The sequence below is a fragment of the Beta vulgaris genome, chromosome 8 (genome assembly GCF_026745355.1).
Source record: "Beta vulgaris subsp. vulgaris cultivar EL10 chromosome 8, EL10.2, whole genome shotgun sequence".
Classification (NCBI taxonomy): domain Eukaryota; kingdom Viridiplantae; phylum Streptophyta; class Magnoliopsida; order Caryophyllales; family Amaranthaceae; genus Beta; species Beta vulgaris.
The window spans coordinates 2,822,051-2,842,598 of NC_079209.1; the positions used below are offsets into that span (position 1 = coordinate 2,822,051).

Here is a 20,548-nt window from a genome sequence, read left to right on the forward strand (position 1 = left end):
GGAAATTTGTAGAGGGACAGCATGACTCCCCCTTCCCTTATATAATAGACTAGTCTTATATGCACCTTTTGCGTGCAAAAGCTAGGGGTGTAAGTGGATTGGACTGGATTGGACGTTGCCAAATCCAAATCCAGTCCAAAGTTTTTTGGACTCGAGAAATTGAGTCCAAGTCCGATCCAAATATTTCTTGAGTCCAGTCCAATCCAGTCCGATAATTTTTTCTTGAGTCCGAATCCAGTCCAGTCCGATTATTGTATCTTTTTTCCCGATTTAGATTCAATGATTCACAACGTTTTTTGAGATGCTTGAGCATTTGATATCTGATTCAATTATTAATATCCACAAATTAGACTGAAAGCTTAAATTAAAGTAAAATACTATGAATAAAAAGTTAAATTAGATGCTTACCTTGATCTAAGTTGAGAGAAAGCAGAGAGACTGAGAATTAATCTAAGGGAGAAATAGAGAATGCGAGAGTCGAGACAGCGAGGTAGAAAGAAAATGAAGAGTAAGAGGAAGTGAGTAGTAAGGACCGAGGAGTGAAGTGAGATAGAATTAGTCGGCTACTAGCCTACTACTGTAGTACTGCTAGTATAATTTACTTATTTAACAAATGGAGCTAAGTGCAATAGTCTAGCGCCAGTTGAAATATTTAGAGAGGGAAGGTTGAAAACTCCAAAATTTTAAAAATAGTATTAATTTTTTTTTAATATATACATTATATATGTATTAAATATATATTATATATAAAAATATTTTTGGATTGGACTGGACTTATTGGACTCCAAAGAGATGAGTCCAAATCCAGTCCAAAAATATTTGGACTCGAAAATTTGAGTCCGAGTCCAGTCCGAAATTTTTTCAGTCCAGTCCAGTCCGACAAGTCTGGACTGGACTGGATTGGACTCTGGACTTTTCGTAGTCCGCTTACACCCCTAGCAAAAGCATATAAATTTTTCCTATAAAATACAGATAAAGATATGATTATCTTAGATTTTTCTAAAAAAAATTAAAACAGGAAGTTAACCTTTTTTTTCTTTGTTTTTCTTTTTCTATTTGGTGTCCCCTAGGTGTTGTCTTATATAGTAGAGATTAGTTTCCGTTATATACTAGTTTAAATAACGATTTATGACGTCAAATCACTACTTAAAGTAGTAAGACTTTGTCTTTTGGACTGAATAAATAGAAATTTATTTTAGTTCAGTTCAGACTTACTCAATTCAGTTCATTATTGTTATTGTTATTGCTATTGCTATTGCTATTGCTATTGCTATTGCTATTGCTATTGCTATTGCTATTGCTATTGCTATTGCTATTGCTATTGCTACTGCTACTGCTACTGCTACTGTTACTGCTACTCCTACTGCTATTGTTACTGTTATTGTTATTGTTATTGCTATTGTTATGGCTAGTGTTAGTATTAGTGTTAGTGTTATCGTTATTGTTATCGTTACTGTTATTGGTTATTGTTATTGCTATTATATTCTTCTTCTTCTTCTTCTTCTTATTATTATTATTATTATTATTACTACTACTACTACTACTATTATTACTTTTATTATTATTATTATATTCTTCTTCTTATTATTGTTGTTATTATTATTCTATTTGTTATTGTTAATATTAAACAATTCATAAGAATATTATTATGCATATTATTAGTATCAGTATTGGTATTAATATTAATATTATTATTACTATCACTATCATTACTATTATTAATTATTATCATTATCAATGATGATAAAAATATTACTCTACTTGTAATTGTTAATATCGAACTGAATTGATTTGATTTACAACTGAACTGTACTGGCCTGAACTGATTGCAACTGAACTGAATTAAATTATATCAAATAGAAATGATAACTGGAGCTGAACTAAACTGAGCTGAATTGAACCGATCTGCAACTGAATTGAACTGGTTGCAAGTTGCAACTGAACTGAAAATAAGTTAGGGAGAACATGCCCTAATTTTATACAACTGAACATAGTCTAATTTGAAGCTTAACCATGAAAAAGTTTACACTTTTTTTTTGTTTTGACAATGGGTAAAAGCAGAATAATACAAGGGAGATGTCACTTAGCTTTTCCTAGCCTTGACAGCTACCTTATGTGCTAAATTGACTTCCTCTCTTTTTACCTTCTTACAATAAACAAACATAAAACTATTTGCTATTTTCCTGATGTCTTTGATGATATTATCTATATCCTTATTTGTCTTTCTTGGACTCTTTAGGGCGCGAATAATCTCTTGGTTGTCTGTTTTAATAATTAACTTCGTACAATGCCACTCCATGTTTGATAAAGCTTTCATAATTGCATAGGCTTCCGTTTGTTCTGCAGAGTTTGCGAAGATTTTCCTCGCGAATTCCTTTATGGGGTCGTTATTGAGGTTTTTCCAGGCTATGGCTGCTTGCCACTGATTTGTTTGAACGTTCTTCTTCCATGCTCCATCTACAACTAGGGTTTGCACGTTGTTTGACCTCCTTTGCCCCACTATCCATTGAGATATCTGTTGCTTTCCTCTAAATCCTTAAATTCGTTTCGGGGAAGGGGGCTATGGCCTATGGGGGGGAGGCGACGGGGACATGGAAGAAGGGGGTGGTCGGAGACGAAGATTGGGGTAGGCGCCTGGACGGTGGCTGCCTGCTTGCGGGGGGTGGGGTGGGGGTTTACTGTGAGTGAGGTTGGGACTCTTGGGTCATCACCTTTTGAATCGATGACCAGTATAATGGTCCTTTTTGACAAATATCCCATAAAGATGGGGTTTTCCTAAATTTATAAAAAATAGGACTGTTTTAAAAAGATCGTTCAAGGGTGGAATCATTCCATTCAAAAAATCATTTATAAAAATCATTCAAAAAATACTTCATATTTGCTAATAATAATTCCTTGAAAGTTCTGGAACGACCCAATATGGAACCTATATCGAAACCTCACAAACATAAGCAAAACTTATTTTGAGTATCATTGTGATTTCTGAACACACTTTCATCAACTCTTTCACAACCTCACGCTTTATATACTCTCTCTCTCCTCATCGCTAAAACCTCTTTTCCTTTCTCTCTCTTCTGCTTCACTCTCTCTCTCTACCGGAGCCCGCCAAACGACGTCGTTCGCCCGGCGTGGTTCCGCCATAGGAGTTTCCTTTCTTCAACCTTAAGGTTTGTCATCATTTTTCTCTCTCTCCTATTACATATTATTATCTTCTTCTTTACTTTTCTATTTTATGCTAATTTATTTTTCCTATCGATTATCATTTCTTTAACCCTAGATTAATTAGGTTTTTGCAGAATTTTAGTTTGGATATTTTGTTGAATTTGAATTCGCAATCTAGAGTGAAACAATATGTTTTTTTTTTACTGTTATATGGTATTCTGTAGTTTCAATTGAACTGTATACATGTAAGTTTTTGCTAATTTTGGAGTGTTTGGTTGCATTCGAGGTAATAACAATATGTTTTACTTCTTATGAGATATGACTAATTGGTGAAATTTCTTTTTCTGTGATGTTGCATTAACAATTGACATGTTGTAGGGTGTTGGAGAAGTATACTATATCAATATTAAATGGCTATTTCACCTTGTGGAACTACATGGACTGCTCAATGGGGCGTTCGTCCGGTACTTATGTCAAGGCATTCTTTGGAAAACAAGTTTGCAACATTTTCAAGTTGGTGAGAATCCAGCTAATAACTCTTCTAATTTTATTCCGTTGAAGTTCTGTTTTTGTCAATATTGCTTGGGTTTTTCAAATTTGCACTAAGAATCTTCAGTATGTTGTATGACCGGTGTATAGTTCTAATTCGGTTGAATGACCAATATGTTGGAAGATGGGTGGTTGCACAAGTGCCAAACTTGAATATCTTGTAAAGAAATGTTAGTTACTCGTTGTGGTGTGGTGGATTTTGTTGTATTTAGACATATTACAATGGAAATTTCAGTGCACTTGGGACTCTTTTTTTGGTAGATAATGTTTAGGAACAAGGATAAGATTCAGTGCTTTTGTGCAACTGTTATGATTCAGCAAGTCCAGCCCAATCATTGTATTCACTTCACCTATGCTATGCATAAGGGAAAGGGCAAGGTGGGAGATGCTACTTATTTCTTTTAGGATATATCAGCTGAGTGCTACGAGGAGTAAGCATTGAGTAGCAAGAGTAATTACATAAGCAGGTTAGTTATAGTGAGAGAAAGTTTATTGAGTGAGACATATCATATTTGAAGGAGGAAGGGGAATAGTGAAACTATTTGGAAAAGTATGAACTCTTTATATGTATTGGAAGTGTGCTAAGCCACTCAAATGCTTAGTATTTTGTAGGTTACAATTGCTGCCGCAAAATTTATCACAATCTATCTTCTTCTCTTTAAAGTCTAATCTTCTTCTTTCTTCTTCTTTGTTCTTCTTTTCTCTCTTTCTTTTCAATCTGATATTTGTTCAGCTTAGCAATTTATTCCAGCATCTGATAGAACTTAGAAGAAAAAAGGTAGGATTTTTGGAGGCTGATGCTGAGAAAAGGAACTATGGGGAGAACTGAAGACGTTCCTTTCCTTTTGTTTGGGTCTCTGAGATGAGGCAGAAACATTTAAGCTTTTGTTATTTTGAAGCAAGACCAGTCAAGGGCTGAGGTGGAGTTTCTATCTTGTCCCTACTGTACACAACTCCTAACCTCAATGTTTAACCATATCTCAATTCTCACCAAATGTGCTGCTCTCTGGAGATGCATGCTTTTTTTCGGAAAAGATGATTGTTTTGGGAAAATGGTCAGCTGATTGATTCAAAAACACGACCTTACTGTTTTTGGTTGGGGAGAGGGAAATTTTAGTCCTTCGAAGTCATGCTCCCTTAGTTTAGTATTGGTGAATCAAATAGTCTGCTGCAGATTGAGCTTTAGCTAGAACTTTAGAAAAAGAAATTCTTCTGCGTGGATTTAAACCCTTCGAGAACAGATGAAGTCATTTGGCGTCTGTCACCATTTTGAACAAGCAGAAAATCTTTATGGCATCTTAACATATATAGAAATTCACTCGCGGGAGACTAATTATCTATAAACTAGTGTTTAGGCCTGAGCTACCTTGCTGTTAATTATATTTTTCATTTATTAATATTTTACCTTGAAATAATGATATCAAATATCACTTGGTTTAGTGGTTGAGACTTTAGTATATAAGCTTGTGATCACACGATCTAATCTAACACAATGCATTTTTTTTATTTTATGTGGATTGCATGGTGTAAAACACCCTAAGGCAGAGTGCCACGTGGCATGATTCTTTGTTTAAGAACGCCTTAATATATTTGTATAGGTAGATAAGTCGCTTAGAAGCACTAGAATTATGAAACTACTTTGAAACATTTAAACTTTTAAGTCTAGTTGTGTGAAGTCATGTTGAAGAAAATGACTGAGTGACCTTCTTTATCTTCTCCCGGTTCAGGATATATTATCCTCTTACCCTGCCCTTGTTGGGACATTGGGGCCATGATTAGATGCATTATAGTTGTTCATATGATCCCCCAATCACATGCATATGGGATAAGCTTTGCTTGACATTGTCAGGGATGCCTGTCTTTTTTTGTTTTGATTCGCTCCATACCAAAAAATATGAACTTTCAGTCAAAAAACCTTTATGTTCCTTTTGCTTTTCCTCTCCTTTTTAGGGGACTGTCTCCACCCCCTCCCTATATTTTTGGGTGATTTATTCCCTATGTATATTTTTCTTAATCATTTGCTAAAAGGTGGGCGAAGGTGTGACCGTGTGAGATGATTGTCTAATTTTGCTTTTGGATATGGCAATTTGATTGCCTAATTATTGTGTCTGCAGTGGACCAAGCAAGATAAGAGCAATTCAATCCCTAAGCTCGAGCATGTTTTCCCCGGAACCAATGCATTTGCTATTTAATGTGAGTTCAGCTCGAAGTCCATGCTATAAAAGGGGTTTCCGTTTCATTGTGAAGGCTGAGTCGGTGAGTATCTCATTGCACTTTCTTTCTTGCACGTCTTCGTTTCTATTAAAGTTCTCTTCATTTTTTTATGAGCTTGTGTATTTATACATATGCTAACAATACCAATACACAGGACTTCTACTCGGTCCTAGGAGTATCACGAAATGCCAGCAAATCAGAAATAAAAAGTGGTGAGTTGCAGTTTTGCTCTGTAACTTAATGTCATCGATGTCAGTTTAAGAAGAAAAGGTCTTACTCTACCAAGCTTCTCATACTTAGACTTGTTGGAAAGATGACAATTTGTACATGAAGCCATATAATTATGACAAACATTGGAATGTCAAATTTTGGTAATATGTCGATCCATACTTTAGATAAGATTAAATAAGGGAGACTGATTTTGGTTTGATAATTTATTCAGAATGATGTTTTAGTGCTTCTAGAACAAATTAAAGTAGGGACTTCATCGGAGAGACCAAAATGCATGTAGGTTTATAAGTTGAACAACAGAAAGTTGAGTTAGAATTACATGACAGATTGCGAGGAAACAGCGTTGAGAGTTCTGCTATGAGTTAAGACATTCATGCATCAGGAGGGTTATCATAGACTGTGTCTATTGTAAGGAAAATTAACGACAATGGTCCTTGTGTGTTTCCCTTTCTAGTCATTGTTGATTATATTCATGTTTTCTTTTATTTATAATAAAGCACCAAATACACTTTGGGAGGCAGGGCATCTTTGAATCGTTTGTTATGGTGGGAGTTCGTACTGTATTACATTTTTTTTTTTTGCTTGGGTGAGGTAACTTGTGCAAGTAATCTGATGCTTTCAGTGTGTGAGAACTCATCCTAAAAACTTGGTAGCTTTTTATGTTATAGCTCCAATATGATGATTTTCAGAAGCCTTTCAGAAATAATGAGAATGTGTTGATTGATTGAGGCTAATTGTGAATGCTGCATTGCTTTGAGGCTGCAATGAGGCTGATGAACTCGATTGCTGAGGTCTTGACTGTTGTTTCTAGTTAATGGATAATTCTTGTTAAGGGAAAACAATATATTGTGCTTGGCTTTTGCAAGAGGATGCTATCTTTAGAGATGTTGAAGGTGTTAGATTTGTTGATCAAGTGTGTTTTTGGAGTTGGAGAATTTAAGTTGTGTGTCTGGTGGCTTGCTAATATTTTCTGTATATATAATGTAGTACATAGTACACTATTCGACTCATTTTGGGTATGAGGATGGAAATGTGGGACTCGACCTGCCACAAATCGGCTACTCTAAGACTAGGCACAAATATACGCACAGTGGGCCTAGTCAGGAGCATCATGGGAGTTACTGGGGATATAATATGTGTGGCTATGAATAACAAGGACAGCAAGAATCCTGGAGTGCATAGTAGCAATGTAGCATCTCAACTGGATTGCTAGGTTATTGTTGCAAATTAAGTGGGAATATTGCATCATTAAGTATTTAAGTGTATGTTAGGGCAAGCAGAAGAATAGCATTTTAGAATTGAAAATAAAGTTGAAGAATAGCATTTGCTGTCAATTTAATGGGCATTATGTAGGCATCTATTTGTCTTCGTTCTCCTTGTGGAAACTATGTTGTTAGCCCATTTAGCAGGATTACTAGGACTTAGGTCTCTTTCTTGGGCGGGGTATCACTATATTCCAGGCTGTGTATTCTGTTTATTACCGCTTAACCAATTTCTCAATGTTGGGGTAGATCTTTTATGAGATCTTTGAGTAATGGAGTCCTCACTTGAGATTTGAAGGGAAAGCCTTTGATTTCTCGTTTGCAATCTTTAAGAGTGGAGATGTTGTGATGACGTTCAAAGTTCAGACATGTTTTTTTTTTTTTTGGTTCTGGATTGAGTTGTTTATGGTGAAGGATGTGATACTGATACGAAATAACATTTTTTTGGAGAAACTTTTAGTTCAGGGGAGAACAGCATCAAAGACAAAGTAAGGCTTTGCTCTTTTCATCTTAAAAGACAAGAAGTTTCAAATAAAATAAGGTTCAAATTATGATAAGTAAGTTATCTTCATTTTATATATGGGCCAATAAGTTCTGACATTCAGATTAACAAAGGTAAGTCTGGCTAAGGATTTTTAGGTGAAAAGAACGAAGTCTAAGTTCATGGTTCCTGTGTCTCCTGTTTACCAAGTACTGGATTCTCTTAACTATTCTATTTTAATAAAAAAATTATGATCTTTGTCCCTTCTGGTGATCCAGTCAATCTTTGTGTATATTGTGCACTCCTTTTTGCCTCTTATTTGAGTGGTTGGGGGGGGGGGTGTACGGGCCTTTCTTGCATCTTCTTTTGTTGCTCTTGTGACTTGGATTATTATTTCGCAGAACTAGAAAATGGGGTTTATCGTATGCGTATGTCTTATTCATGCTGTTACAGAGCTCAAGGGTTTCAGTATGTCTCTTTGATACTGTTAATATCTGTTTTTTATGTTTTGAACCATTCCTGTAAACCTGTGGTTTCTTGCAAATTACACCAAGCAATTTGTAAGGCTCTGTTCCCCAGAGTTTTGGTACTTTTTATGCTGAAGTGGAGGATCACTTCTTGCATTGTGCTATGTCTTGGCCATAGTTCAGGGCTTTGAGTGAAATTTGGGGTTTCCCTCCAGATCTAGGAGCTTAATCTAATCAAATGTAGATGGAAGGTGAAGGTTAAATAAAAGGTAGAATTCTATGAAGCTGTGATATCTCTGCAGCATTAATGAATCAATCATGACCATTGAGCCCTTCTAACCTAGCTATGTGTAATTGTGTATCTGTGGGTCTATCATCTCTTATGGGTCTTGGTGGGAGCTCTTTTACGATATTGAAAGGCTTTATTACCCTAGCTTTTATTTGCAGTCCTATTCTGTTGTGGAGTATTGTATCGTTTGTTTTATTAATCGCTCCACAAAGTGTTTTTAAAGATAATAATGTCAATAAAAGAGCTATTTCAAAATTCCCATCTTTCTATTTCGAACGGAGATAGAGATGATAGGAAATTTATTTCAAACGAATTTCTATTTGAAATAATCTGAAATCGAAGAATTTTCCCTTCATTTCATGTAGGTAGTCTCATAACCAATCATTCATCATTGACCAACTTATGGGTACAAATAATATCCAAATACCAAATACGCCTTTTATATAATCCCCATGAAGTAGAAGAATCCCTTGATAAGATGAAAGAAAGAACTTTTTCTTCCTCCGTAAAAATTTCTTCTAAAAATTCTGAACCTAATCTTTTCGAAAAAGAACGTACAATACGTTTGTGTTTACGAGACAAAGTTCTAGCACAAGAAAGTCGAAGTATTTGTACATATTTGTACTGTTTGCCCGAAGAAATGCATTTCTCTTCTTATAACGAGCAAATATTGTTTCGTGTTCAGCTTATCGGAAGCTTGCAAGGAGTTGCCATCCTGATGTCAACAAGTAAGTTTATTCTCCTCAGCTTTTCTTTTCTAATACATGAGATTATCCGTTTACAGTTTCTCTGCAGTCTATACCGTATTGCTATTCATGTCTAGGGTGCGTTTGTGTGTGTTCTGTTTTTGTGCTTGGGATGCCAATTGCTGTTTTTACCATCACTTCTCCATTGCAGTATGTTGATTTTTGCGTAGTTGAGAGGCTGTTTTTTCCTGAGTTGCTTATCTGAATTACTAAAATGACATTGATGGAAGTGAATCGGCATTTGAAAAAAAATTGTTTCACGAGAACCTTTTAGATCTTTTCCTCTGCACCGTTTGTCCCAAGTGAGCACTTTCTTTGTTTAGATCCGCAGGAGTGACGGTGAAGTTTCTTTCAACTTCAAGTCTGACGTATTTGAGTTCCGAAAGCTTTTAGGAAGTTACTTTGGCCTTATCTTTCACATTCTCGATGAAAGAATTTGATTTCGGTAGCTGCTCTTTAGTTTAGGCCATCACGCTACCTGTCCAATGCTGTTATCATATGCTTTAGAATGACATTTGGAAGCAAGTGATAGGCTTAGATCAGATGCCGACAAGAAAAAGTTTCCCATTAGAGGATCGGAAAGGACATAGCACATTGAAGTTGATTGCCACTTAGTCTGTGAGAGAAGTTCTGAATGCATTTGTAATCTGTCGAGGAGTGCAATACCTTTTAACTTTGAAGTTGTTCCAGAGGATCCTGCTATGAATCAACACAGCTTAGACACCAATAAATGCATAAATTGAGGAAGAAGATGAAGATTTGATTGATAAATCGAAAATTACAGAAATAAAAGATAAATTGCCAAGTATTCTAGTGACTTGACACACTCCCAAATGAACTCTTAAAAGCTCCCTAATATTCTCAACAATTTTCAACATACATTCTTCTCTCTAATTAACCCTATATATAGAGTAATTTTCTTAACAAAACTACCTAGCTTATTCCCTAAGCTACTCATAAAGCTAATATCTAAATTACCCTTACCCTAAAATATCAGTTCATAGCATTACCGGCTCCCCAAACTTCCACCTTGTCCTCAAGGTGGATGGTAGTCAGCACTTGATGCTCGGCCTCGACAAGGCTGGTCCATATTACCTTCAGAGTGCCTGCTGCAGTAGACGTTCATGCTCTTCTTGCTTGAGTGTTGGTGACCATCTAAGCGTCCCAACTTGAGAGGGAAGAGGTCTGTCATGAGTGATATTACCGTGAAAGGAGAAGTGGTAATGTGGTGTGAAGACTGTGATATCTGTTTGTAAGGTTGTTGGTGGGGAAAATTAGAAAAAAAATTTGATTTAACCATAAAAAGTTGGGCAGGTGTAATGAAATATGGGTTAGGCAGAAGAGGGGTAGGCATATATGGGCTGAAGGAGTTTGGTGAAAAAGAAAGTGGGTCTCTGGGTTTTGAATTAAAATGGTCAAATGTGCCATTCGATTTTGGGTTGGTTGGGGAGTAAGTAGTGGGCCTGACTTCACATCTTTCATATAAGCCCAGAAGCAAGGGGTTTAAAAAATGAGGCCTGCTCTCTTTTATTGTCTCATAAATTGAGGTACAGCTGGTATTTAGAAGTGGTGAAAAGAGCACGTGTCTCACCTCACCATTGTTTCCTTCTTTGTGCCCAATTACATTTTTACCCTTGCTACCCTCTCCTTGCACTTGTTTTTCCTCAAACCTAATTCTAGATGATTCGACCCCTTTTTTGTGAAGACTCTCTTTGACCTTGAACTGAAGACCTTCCTTGACTGCTCCACCGCACAACTTATCGCCGGCGACAAAACTTGGTCCCTTGTCGGCATTTACTCCGGCAAAACTGTCGGGTCCCCCACCCGGTCTGCACCCTGACGATCCTTCTTCGTCGACTCTTCTTGCACGTCTTCTCTCAACCCAGTCATATATCCCACCACCACCACCACGCCTTCGCTGCATATCTCCTCCGAAACCACCCACTGAAATTCCTTCACCTTCACCGCTAAATCCTGCTCCGAAATCACCAGGCCTTCCACTATATTCGCTTCCTCTCGCACCAAAGCACCAGAGTGCTTCACCATCAAGTTTGTTGGTGACTCTGCGTGGCCCACCAACGAAGTCTCCTGGACCTCCACCAGAACCACTACTCCCAGCACCTCCTCTCTCAAAAATCCCGCCACTGTGGTTGTTGCTAGAGACGTTGTTTCGACGTTCTTCGACGGCCCTACCGGTGTAATCAACCACATCACCACCCTCTGGTTCGCCCTTCACAAAGGGTTCTCGTTCCCAGTTCAAGCCTCCGCAAGTGGTGGTTCCATCACCAAACTTACGATTTCCGACCAAAATACCTGGACCACCTCCAGATCCACTTTCTGCCGCACCACCACGCTCGAAGTTCCCTCCATGTGGTTCACCTGCAACCTTATCAAAACCACCACGGCACCTGCCACCGGTGAAGCAGCTTGGTGTCGTTCCATTTTTGCATCCCCTGAACCCTCTTTCATCTTCTGTTCCTCCCTTCTGTTTTGATTCAGGTGAGATCGCCATGAACATGGTGTGACAGTCCACGTTGGAGGTTGCCTGAATCTCTTTTGTTCCTTCCACCACCTTCTCTTGCCTTACCGGATTTTCTTGCTTGTTTTTTGGCACCACCAGTTTTCCATTGTCCTTGGTACAACAACCCGTGACATCACTCATTCCACCATGACTGTAACTCAGGGAGATATTTTGGTGCTTCACCATACCATCCCAACCCCTCTGAGTTGTCATCGATGAAGGATTGAAGCTCCGCGACAAGTGCTTCTTCATTTCCTGCCACCCATTGAACGGCCATCGCCGGTGTTCCCATTCGAACCACCGCTGCGCGTCGCCTTCAAGTGCCATTACGGCCGCCTGAAACTTTGTTTCTTCATTTAATTGGAAATATTGGAAGGAGTCCTCCAATATTAGAATCCACTCATAATTTCTTCCATCAAATGACGGAAGTTGAAGCTCTCGCCGGATTCTTTGTTCTTCTTTGAGATCTGAGATTCCTCCATTTCTTTTTTGTGTGATGTAGGCAAACTCTTCATAGATCCACCTTTGCATTAGTTGCCGTGCATTTCTGCCTGCAACGTCCATGGCAGATTTCTCTCTTTTTTTTTTTTTTTTTAATATAAGAATCTGAAAATCAGCAATCAGTCTCTCAAAATCGTTTGCTCTGATACCATTTGTGATGAACTGATAATTTGAGCAGAAATATGAAGGAAGAAGATAATGATCTTTGATTGATAATAATGGAAATAACAGAAAATAAAAGATAAATTGCCAAGTATTCGAGTGACTTGACACACTCCCAAATGAACTCTTAAAAGCTCCCTAATATTCTCAACAATTTTCAACATACATTCTTCTCTCTAATTAACCCTATATATAGAGTAATTTTCTTAACAAAACTACCTAGCTTATTCCCTAAGCTACTCATAAAGCTAATATCTAAATTACCCTTACCCTAAAATATCAGTTCATAGCATTATAACTTGATAATAATGGAAATAACAGAAAATAAAGATAGATTATCAAGTTTTCGAGTGACTTGACACACTCCCAAAGCTAACCACTAGAATGAACTATCCAATATTTTCTTGATGATCTATTTCCTCCCTCATCTCCCCTATTTATAATCTACTTGCCTTATTTCCCAAGCTAACATATTAACTAGAGTATATTATTAAAATACCCCTACTCCCCTTAAGCCAGTATATTACAATACCGGCCGCCCAAACTTCCACCTTGTCCTCAAGGTGGATAGAAATCATGATCATCTTTGTCACCATTGTAAAGAAACAAGACTATCAATTCTTGGTGTTTGAAGCCGTCAAATATGAGCCTCGTAGTACGGTAGTACCCCTTTTGAAGCAGAGTAGGTGGAGCTCCTTGGACACCAGTTGCAGTTGAATAAAGGTGTTGGATGAATTGGACTCACTGAGTGGTAAAAGAAATAGTGTGAAGAGGTGGGCTGTATTGTGCAGATTGAATGGGAAAAGTTGGGTGGTTTTAAAGAAAATTGGGGTTAACTGAAATGGAAATAAGGATGATACGGGTGAGTGCTGGATTTTTTTTGATTTGAAAATAGGTGGGTCCATGAATGGAAAGGTTGACCACTTAGGTTTAAAAACATGGGTGGGGTTAGTGGGTCTTCTTTTTCTATTTTCAGTAAGAGGCCTTTGCTTGATGAAATGGAAGTTGAGCTCAAAATGAGCAGGCCCAATTTCCTGAGTCAACTCCCCAACATTTGGGCCAGCCCACATCATTTTACCTTTAATTGCATTTATTAGGCTGAAAATATATGTCCCCAACTTGCCTTTACTGCTGATGTCATTAGTTTGGCCCCTTTTACACTTTACCTTAAGAGTCTCTAGAACCTTCTTCATTCTTTCATCCAGGCCACATGGCCTCCTCCACCAGTCCTTATGTGCTGACTCATCACTATCTGCAAATACATAATTACCCCCAAATAAAGTTGCCTTCCTCCTCAAGCCAACTAAGAATTCTTCGAAGCTTTTTTCACAAGCTGTGACTGTAAATGGTTGCCAAAAAGAACACCCTAAGCGCCACCCTACTTCATCCTTACCGGCAAGAAAGCTTAACCCACTGCCGGTATTCCTACTAGAACGATATCCGGGTCCCCCGCCTGACCCACTTGCTCCAGTAGCACCTTGCATAAAAATTTCTCCTCTTTTCAGGCCACCACGAGTGGCGGTTCCAACAACCACCTTAAAATTTTCGACCCAAAAACCCGGACCACCGCCAGATCCACTTTCGGCAGCACCGCCACGCTCAAATTTTCCTCCATGTGATTCAATTCCAACCCACTCAGATTCACCATTTTTACCTGACAAGTCTCCAGGTCCACCGCACTCTTTGGACCCTCTTCTATACTCCACCATTTCTGGAGTACTCAGCAGCAAGCAATCTCGTGTGCTCCACCATCTTCCACTACCCGGATTACCGCCGGCGAAGCTATTTTTACCCATAAAATATCCAGGTCCACCACCTGACCCACTAGCTGCCGAACCACCTTTCACGAATCCTCCCCCTGTGTTCATGCTGCCATTAATGGTGATTCCTTCAACAAAACCGACTCAGCCACCGGTGATAAAACCTCCAGAACAGTCACCTTGTCTTTTACCCACCTTCGGCGGTAATGAGTTGCTTCCACCCTTAGACGCGTCCCCGTTGCAACAACCTGGAACCAAGCGGGAACCCCCACTAAGTCCACCACCAGAACTAGCAAAACCTCCGGTCCCTTCACCGGTTCGTCCATCTCCAATGCCGCTGCACCCAAGTACTTCACCGACGAACCAGCATGGCCCACCACCGGAACCGCTGCCTACCGATTTATCTGGACCACCTGCCTTCTTTCTCCGATTGGCGTTGAAGGAGTACCCCTTGTTCGCTGAATCCTTCACCATCCGGATGACCAGGAGCTTCATCACCAAATCCACCTCCACTGGTGTATACTCCAGCAAACCCACCAAAATTTCCGCCGGTGAAGTCCGGTGACCCTTGGCCAGTGTGATAATCTCCAAAATCATTTACACAGGCACTATTCTTCAGTTTTGACTCTTCCGCTTCGACCATAGGTGGGTTGTCTTCCTCTTCAAGTTTCTCTTGAGAGTTAATGGTGGTAGTGTGAATTTCTTGGGGAAAAATCACCGAGGGTTTTACCACTTCTACCACCCCTTTCGAAGGTGGTTGTACAACCTGCACTTGCCGAGAAAACCCCGGTGCATCCGGAAAACACCGCACCACAAGTTGCTTCAACTCATCCCACTACCGGATGGGCCGTCGTTGATGCTCCCAGCCAAACCATTGTAATGCTTCACCTTCGCATCCAACAATGGCAGCCTTCAACTTCTCTGCTTCACTAAACCAGAAAAGTTGGAAGTACTCTTCCATCTCCCAAATCCATTCATCCGGATTTCTTCCATTAAATAGAGGAAGTTGAAGCTCATATTGGATTGTTTGTAGCTTCCTTACATTTAGAGACCAGGGATTCAAGTTTTGTGTGATTTTTGAAAATCCCTCGCTAACCAGATCTCTTATTTGTTGCATCCTTCTTCAACTTTTTTTTTTTTTTTTTTTTTTTTTTTAATTTAGAAATCGGAAACTGAAAAAATCAGCAACTAATCTCCCAGAATCGTTTGCTCTGATACCATTTGCTATGAATCAACACAGCTTAGACACCAATAAATGCATAAATTGAGGAAGAAGATGAAGATTTGATTGATAAATCGAAAATTACAGAAATAAAAGATAAATTGTCAAGTATTCGAGTGACTTGACACACTCCCAAATGAACTCTTAAAAGCTCCCTAATATTCTCAACAATTTTCAACATACATTCTTCTCTCTAATTAACCCTATATATAGAGTAATTTTCTTAACAAAACTACCTCGCTTATTCCCTAAGCTACTCATAAAGCTAATATCTAAATTACCCTTACCCTAAAATATCAGTTCATAGCAGATCCGTGGTGAGGCGTTGATGGCTTGCTATAAAGGGCAACTCTGTACAAATGATGAATGGTACTCAGAGTATCAAATCTCAGCCTGTCATGTAACACATCCACATTTTTAAGGTTTTTGAGCTTAACGTGGCTGAGATATTAAGTCATAATGGCTACAAACCATTCGCATTGCCTGCCAAAGTGGTTCTCCAACAATTATTGTCTTCACGACCGCGATTGAGTTTTGCAACCATGATGGTTCACTCTTTGTCCCTCGAAAGACATTTGGGTTTGGCACAACTGTTAAAAAAGATCTTTAAGATTTTGAATATAATATTTGGTAGTGGATATAGAGAAGAAAAGTAAGAGAAGGCTAGATCTAGAAAAAAGGATTGATTTGATTGAGAGAAACTGAAAAGTTTATATAAAATGAAAGTGATTTTTTTGGGATAACTCAAAAAGGAGGGTGTGAAATTACCAAGGGACGGAGGCCAGAGGAGGCACACTTAGTTTTAAAAAGCGCGCCTTGGGCGCTCTTGGAGGCGCACAACAAATCACCTTTTCATATTTAGACGTATACGTCAGGGGACGAGAGGCACGCGCTTCTTGCGGCCTTGTGGGAGGCGCAAGGCGTGCTGCTGTCGCCTTTAGTAGATCAGAGTTGAAAATGAAAAAAGAATCTATTTTATTCAAATTTCAACTTACCTTGGTTTTGATTTATGAGTTTTGAACAAAATCCCTTTGTTATTGCATTGAATTTTGCCATATCGAACCCTAATTTAAGAATTCCCAATTAGGGAGAAAACCCTAATTCATAATTTGGTCGAAATTGATCACGGGCTGGGTCGTCGAAGGTGACAGATGATGCCTGTGTGACATCTATCATCAGCGCCGGCACCAAATCTCCGGTTCCCATTACCGGCGAGCAACCTTTAGGTTGCATCTGGAAACTTCTCGAGGCTTCTCCAACTTTCTCGTCGTTTTTCTTTTGTGAAGCGTGAGTTGTGACCGGTAGGTAGCAGGTAGGTCCACTCCCCACTCTCCAGTAGTCACGTGCTGTATTTCTTTTTCTTTTTTCTTTTTTTCCTCTTCCCCACTCCTTTCCTTCTTCTGTTCTCCTTCGCCTCTGGTCAGTTTTTTTCTTTATTAAAAGAATTTCAAGTTAATTAGTAATTGCAATAGGTAACTTAATTTCTTAGGTAAATCAAAAAGGCCGGCAATCAAAATCTTTAGAGTAGCTAATTTTGCAATTAGTAGGCACTATATTTAATTTACAACACTCACATTTTTTAAAGTATTTGTATGTTGTTTTGAGTGTAAAATATGTTGTATAATTGAAGTTTAAGCTTTTGGCACCAAAGGTGTGCCTTGTCTACGATATGCATGCGCCTTCGCCTTGCGCCTTGCACCTTTTAAAGCTAAGGAGGCATGGGCACCTGCTAAAATTGCGTGATTGAGACGAGTTTGGACTTCATTACAGTGAGGCTGACTGTATATGTGACTTTGTGTGAAAAGGTCTGAACTCTGAATGTTTTTGGCAATTTGTAAGTCGAAGACGCTCGCAGGACCTGTGACGGAGAGTGATGTCTCACGAAGAAGGTTAAATTAAAGCAACGGAAGATTTTCCTAAGATTTTGGGATTGAGACTAGTTCGGGATTTGAAGCAGTTTATATGCCTTGTCATACAATTTGGTATTCACGAGTGAGATGCACATGTTGTTTCCTGAAGATATCTCACATCAAGCAAATTTTGCCGGGGGATTTTAGTTTGGCCAGTGCTCTGCCTTCTTGTGAATTAAGTTTGGCACTCTTAGATATCTCCTTCATTTTAAACTAGTTTCAACACTTTCTTTTAGAGGAAGTGTCAAATTTTTGTTACATTACTTTATCTGGTAATGACTAATGAGCTATTTGTATTTCTCTCCTCATTACATGGCTCCCCCTCTTTATCTCTCTCTCTCTCTCTGTTTTTCACATGCACCCCTTAATATTTGTGCTTTCACCCATGTTGCAACTAATTTGGAACTGAGTAAGTATACAATTGGTGATATGTGTCAGACTTACAACTGTCATGACGAGATTATAGACTAAATCCTTTTTATGCTTATGGACGTAAGAGATTTTCCATGCTTTTCTGAGGTCTGGTGGTGCAGAAATTACGTGCTACTGAAGTTGGTCCTGTTAGGGAACCTATACGCATTTCCTGAAGAGATTTTCCATGCTTTTGTGAGGTCTGGTCGTGCAGAAATTACATGCTACTGAAGTTGGTCCTGTTAGGGAAGCTATGCGTATTTCCTGAAGCTGCATGTTGATTTTCAAATACTCTTCTCTTGCCCAGGATGTCAATCATGCTCTGATTTGCGGTTCATGGCTTTTGTCATGCTTAAATGTTTGTTTATGCTAGTAAACTGCTTTAGTATGAGAGATTGAGTGCATTTGAAGACGTACATTTTAGTTGTTTTTTCTTGTGTTCTTTCTCCCCTATGTTATTTACTGTTTTTAATTTCGTTTCCTGTTTTATTCACATTGTAGAGAGCCAGGAGCAGAGCAGAAATTCAAGGATATTAGTAATGCTTATGAGGTATATATGACAACTCTTACTTGAATCGTCGCCTTTCATTTTTTCATGTTGACTGTTGCCTTTTGTGTTGTCATTTGAACTTCTGTGCTTGTTAGTCTCTCACCTCATCAACGAAGCTGACAGGTGACCAATTTTATAGGTCTTGTCAGATGATGAGAAACGGTCAATATATGACAGATATGGGGAGGCAGGCCTAAAAGGAGGTGGCCCTGGGGTAAGTGATCTTTTAGCTTATTACCCCATTTATTTGTCGTGGTTGAGTTCTTCTTTATGAAAAAATTTCACTACTTCTGACAGGATTTTACCAATCCCTTCGATCTTTTCGAGTCTATATTTGACCTTGGTGGTATGGGAATGGGGGGAATGGGAGGAAGAGGTTCAAGAAACAGGGCAACAGAAGGTGAAGACCAGGTTTACAATCTGGTATTAAATTTTAAAGAAGCCATATTCGGTATTGAGAAGGATATTGACATTAGTCGTCTAGAGACTTGTGGTACTTGCAATGGATCAGGGGCCAAACCTGGTACTCAGCCAACCAAATGCAGCACATGTGGTGGCCAAGGACAAGTCATCTCTGCAGCGCGTACTCCCCTTGGTGTGTTTCAACAGGTGTCCACTTGCTCGGCCTGTGGTGGGACAGGGGAAAACTCGACTCCGTGTAATACCTGTAATGGCGATGGGAGGGTAAGAAAGTCAAAGCGGATTAGCCTGAAGGTCCCTGCTGGTGTTGATGCCGGCAGTCGGCTGAGAGTTCGAGGAGAGGGTAATGCGGGAAGGAGAGGTGGCCCACCAGGAGACCTCTTTGTTGCCATTGATGTCATCCCTGATCCCGTGTTGAAACGAGACGATACAAATATTCTCTATTCTTGCAAAGTTACTTACATTGATGCCATCCTCGGGACAACAATGAAAGTCCCAACAGTTGACGGGACCGTTGATCTGAAAATACCTGCTGGCACACAACCTGGGACGACTTTGGTGATGGCGAAGAAAGGTGTGCCACTGTTGAACAAGCCTAACATTAGAGGGGATCAGTTGGTGAGAGTGCAAGTTGAAATTCCGAAAAGGCTTAGCGACGATGAAAGGAAGCTTGTTGAGGAACTTTCTAATCTAAACAAGGCTAAGGCTCCCAACAGTGCAGGTAGAAGATAGCGCATCAGCTGAGTCAGAGAAGGTATTCTCTCTTGCTGATGATGTTTTTGCTTGGTTTCCCTCTTTGATTGGTCTCATGTTAGCTATACAAACCCTGAATTTTTCTCCCCATGCCCCAGTTCTTAGCTGAAGTAGTAGGAATAGGGATATATCCAGAGTCAGATTTTGTTGTATGTATTATACGAAGTTATTGAAAAAGGAAACAACTTAGGCATTATTTCCCATCTTTCTTATGTCTCAATAAAATTGCATTTTTTTGAGTTTGCTGGGAAAATTGTAAATCGTTGGAGCGATTAGCCGTTTGGACACTTGTGTAGGGTATTTTTTTGGGCCAACAAGAGTAGCGAATATTGACATTTTATATATTTATGGTTCTGGACGGATGAACTTATTCTCATCCTTCTAATTTCTTTATTTCTGTAGGGTTTTTACTCTTCTCAAAATTTTAGATCTATTTGCTTATTGAGTTATCTTGTCTAACATTTAACCTCAATATCAAATGCAATTATGTGGAATTTTAGAGGATATAATTGTGTCCAGATTATCATTCCTGAATTAGGTGTGAGAAATTTGCCACACTGACCTCTATCTAGCTGATGCAAATCGTGGTTACCTTTACCTTTAAATTGTAACTCTTTGTTATAGTTAATTTACACAAATTTTACTTACACTTGGCTTTAATGTCCTTTATTTGGTGTTGTAGCTTAACTTATGTAGTTCATTTGATGTTAGTAATCGGTTATCCTTAATCCATGGATCTTCTATTTTATGGTGATATAACTATATAAGTGATGATTTTAGTGAAAGATTCAACTTTGGCGCAGAAACGTCTTTTCCACTGATCGCATTTAAATTATCTTAGCTAAGACTTAAGGTGACTTGTCGTATTATTGAAGTGTTGATTATTCAATTGTGAGACTTGGGGAGGTGAAGTAGTTATAGGAGTTTGGATACAATA

General features: G+C 38.8%; 1 protein-coding gene across 1 annotated transcript; it reads left to right on the forward strand.

The window, feature by feature from the left end:
* The first annotated feature begins 2,973 nt into the window (after positions 1-2,973).
* LOC104900630 (chaperone protein dnaJ A6, chloroplastic) lies at positions 2,974-20,004 on the forward strand. Its single transcript, XM_010688103.3, has 8 exons — positions 2,974-3,167; positions 3,541-3,679; positions 5,826-5,967; positions 6,080-6,137; positions 9,341-9,383; positions 18,390-18,438; positions 18,578-18,652; positions 18,736-20,004. Exons 2-8 carry the CDS (start codon positions 3,573-3,575, stop codon positions 19,588-19,590), a joined length of 1,329 nt encoding a protein of 442 aa, XP_010686405.2. The 5' UTR covers positions 2,974-3,167; positions 3,541-3,572; the 3' UTR covers positions 19,591-20,004.
* Positions 20,005-20,548: the final 544 nt, after the last annotated feature.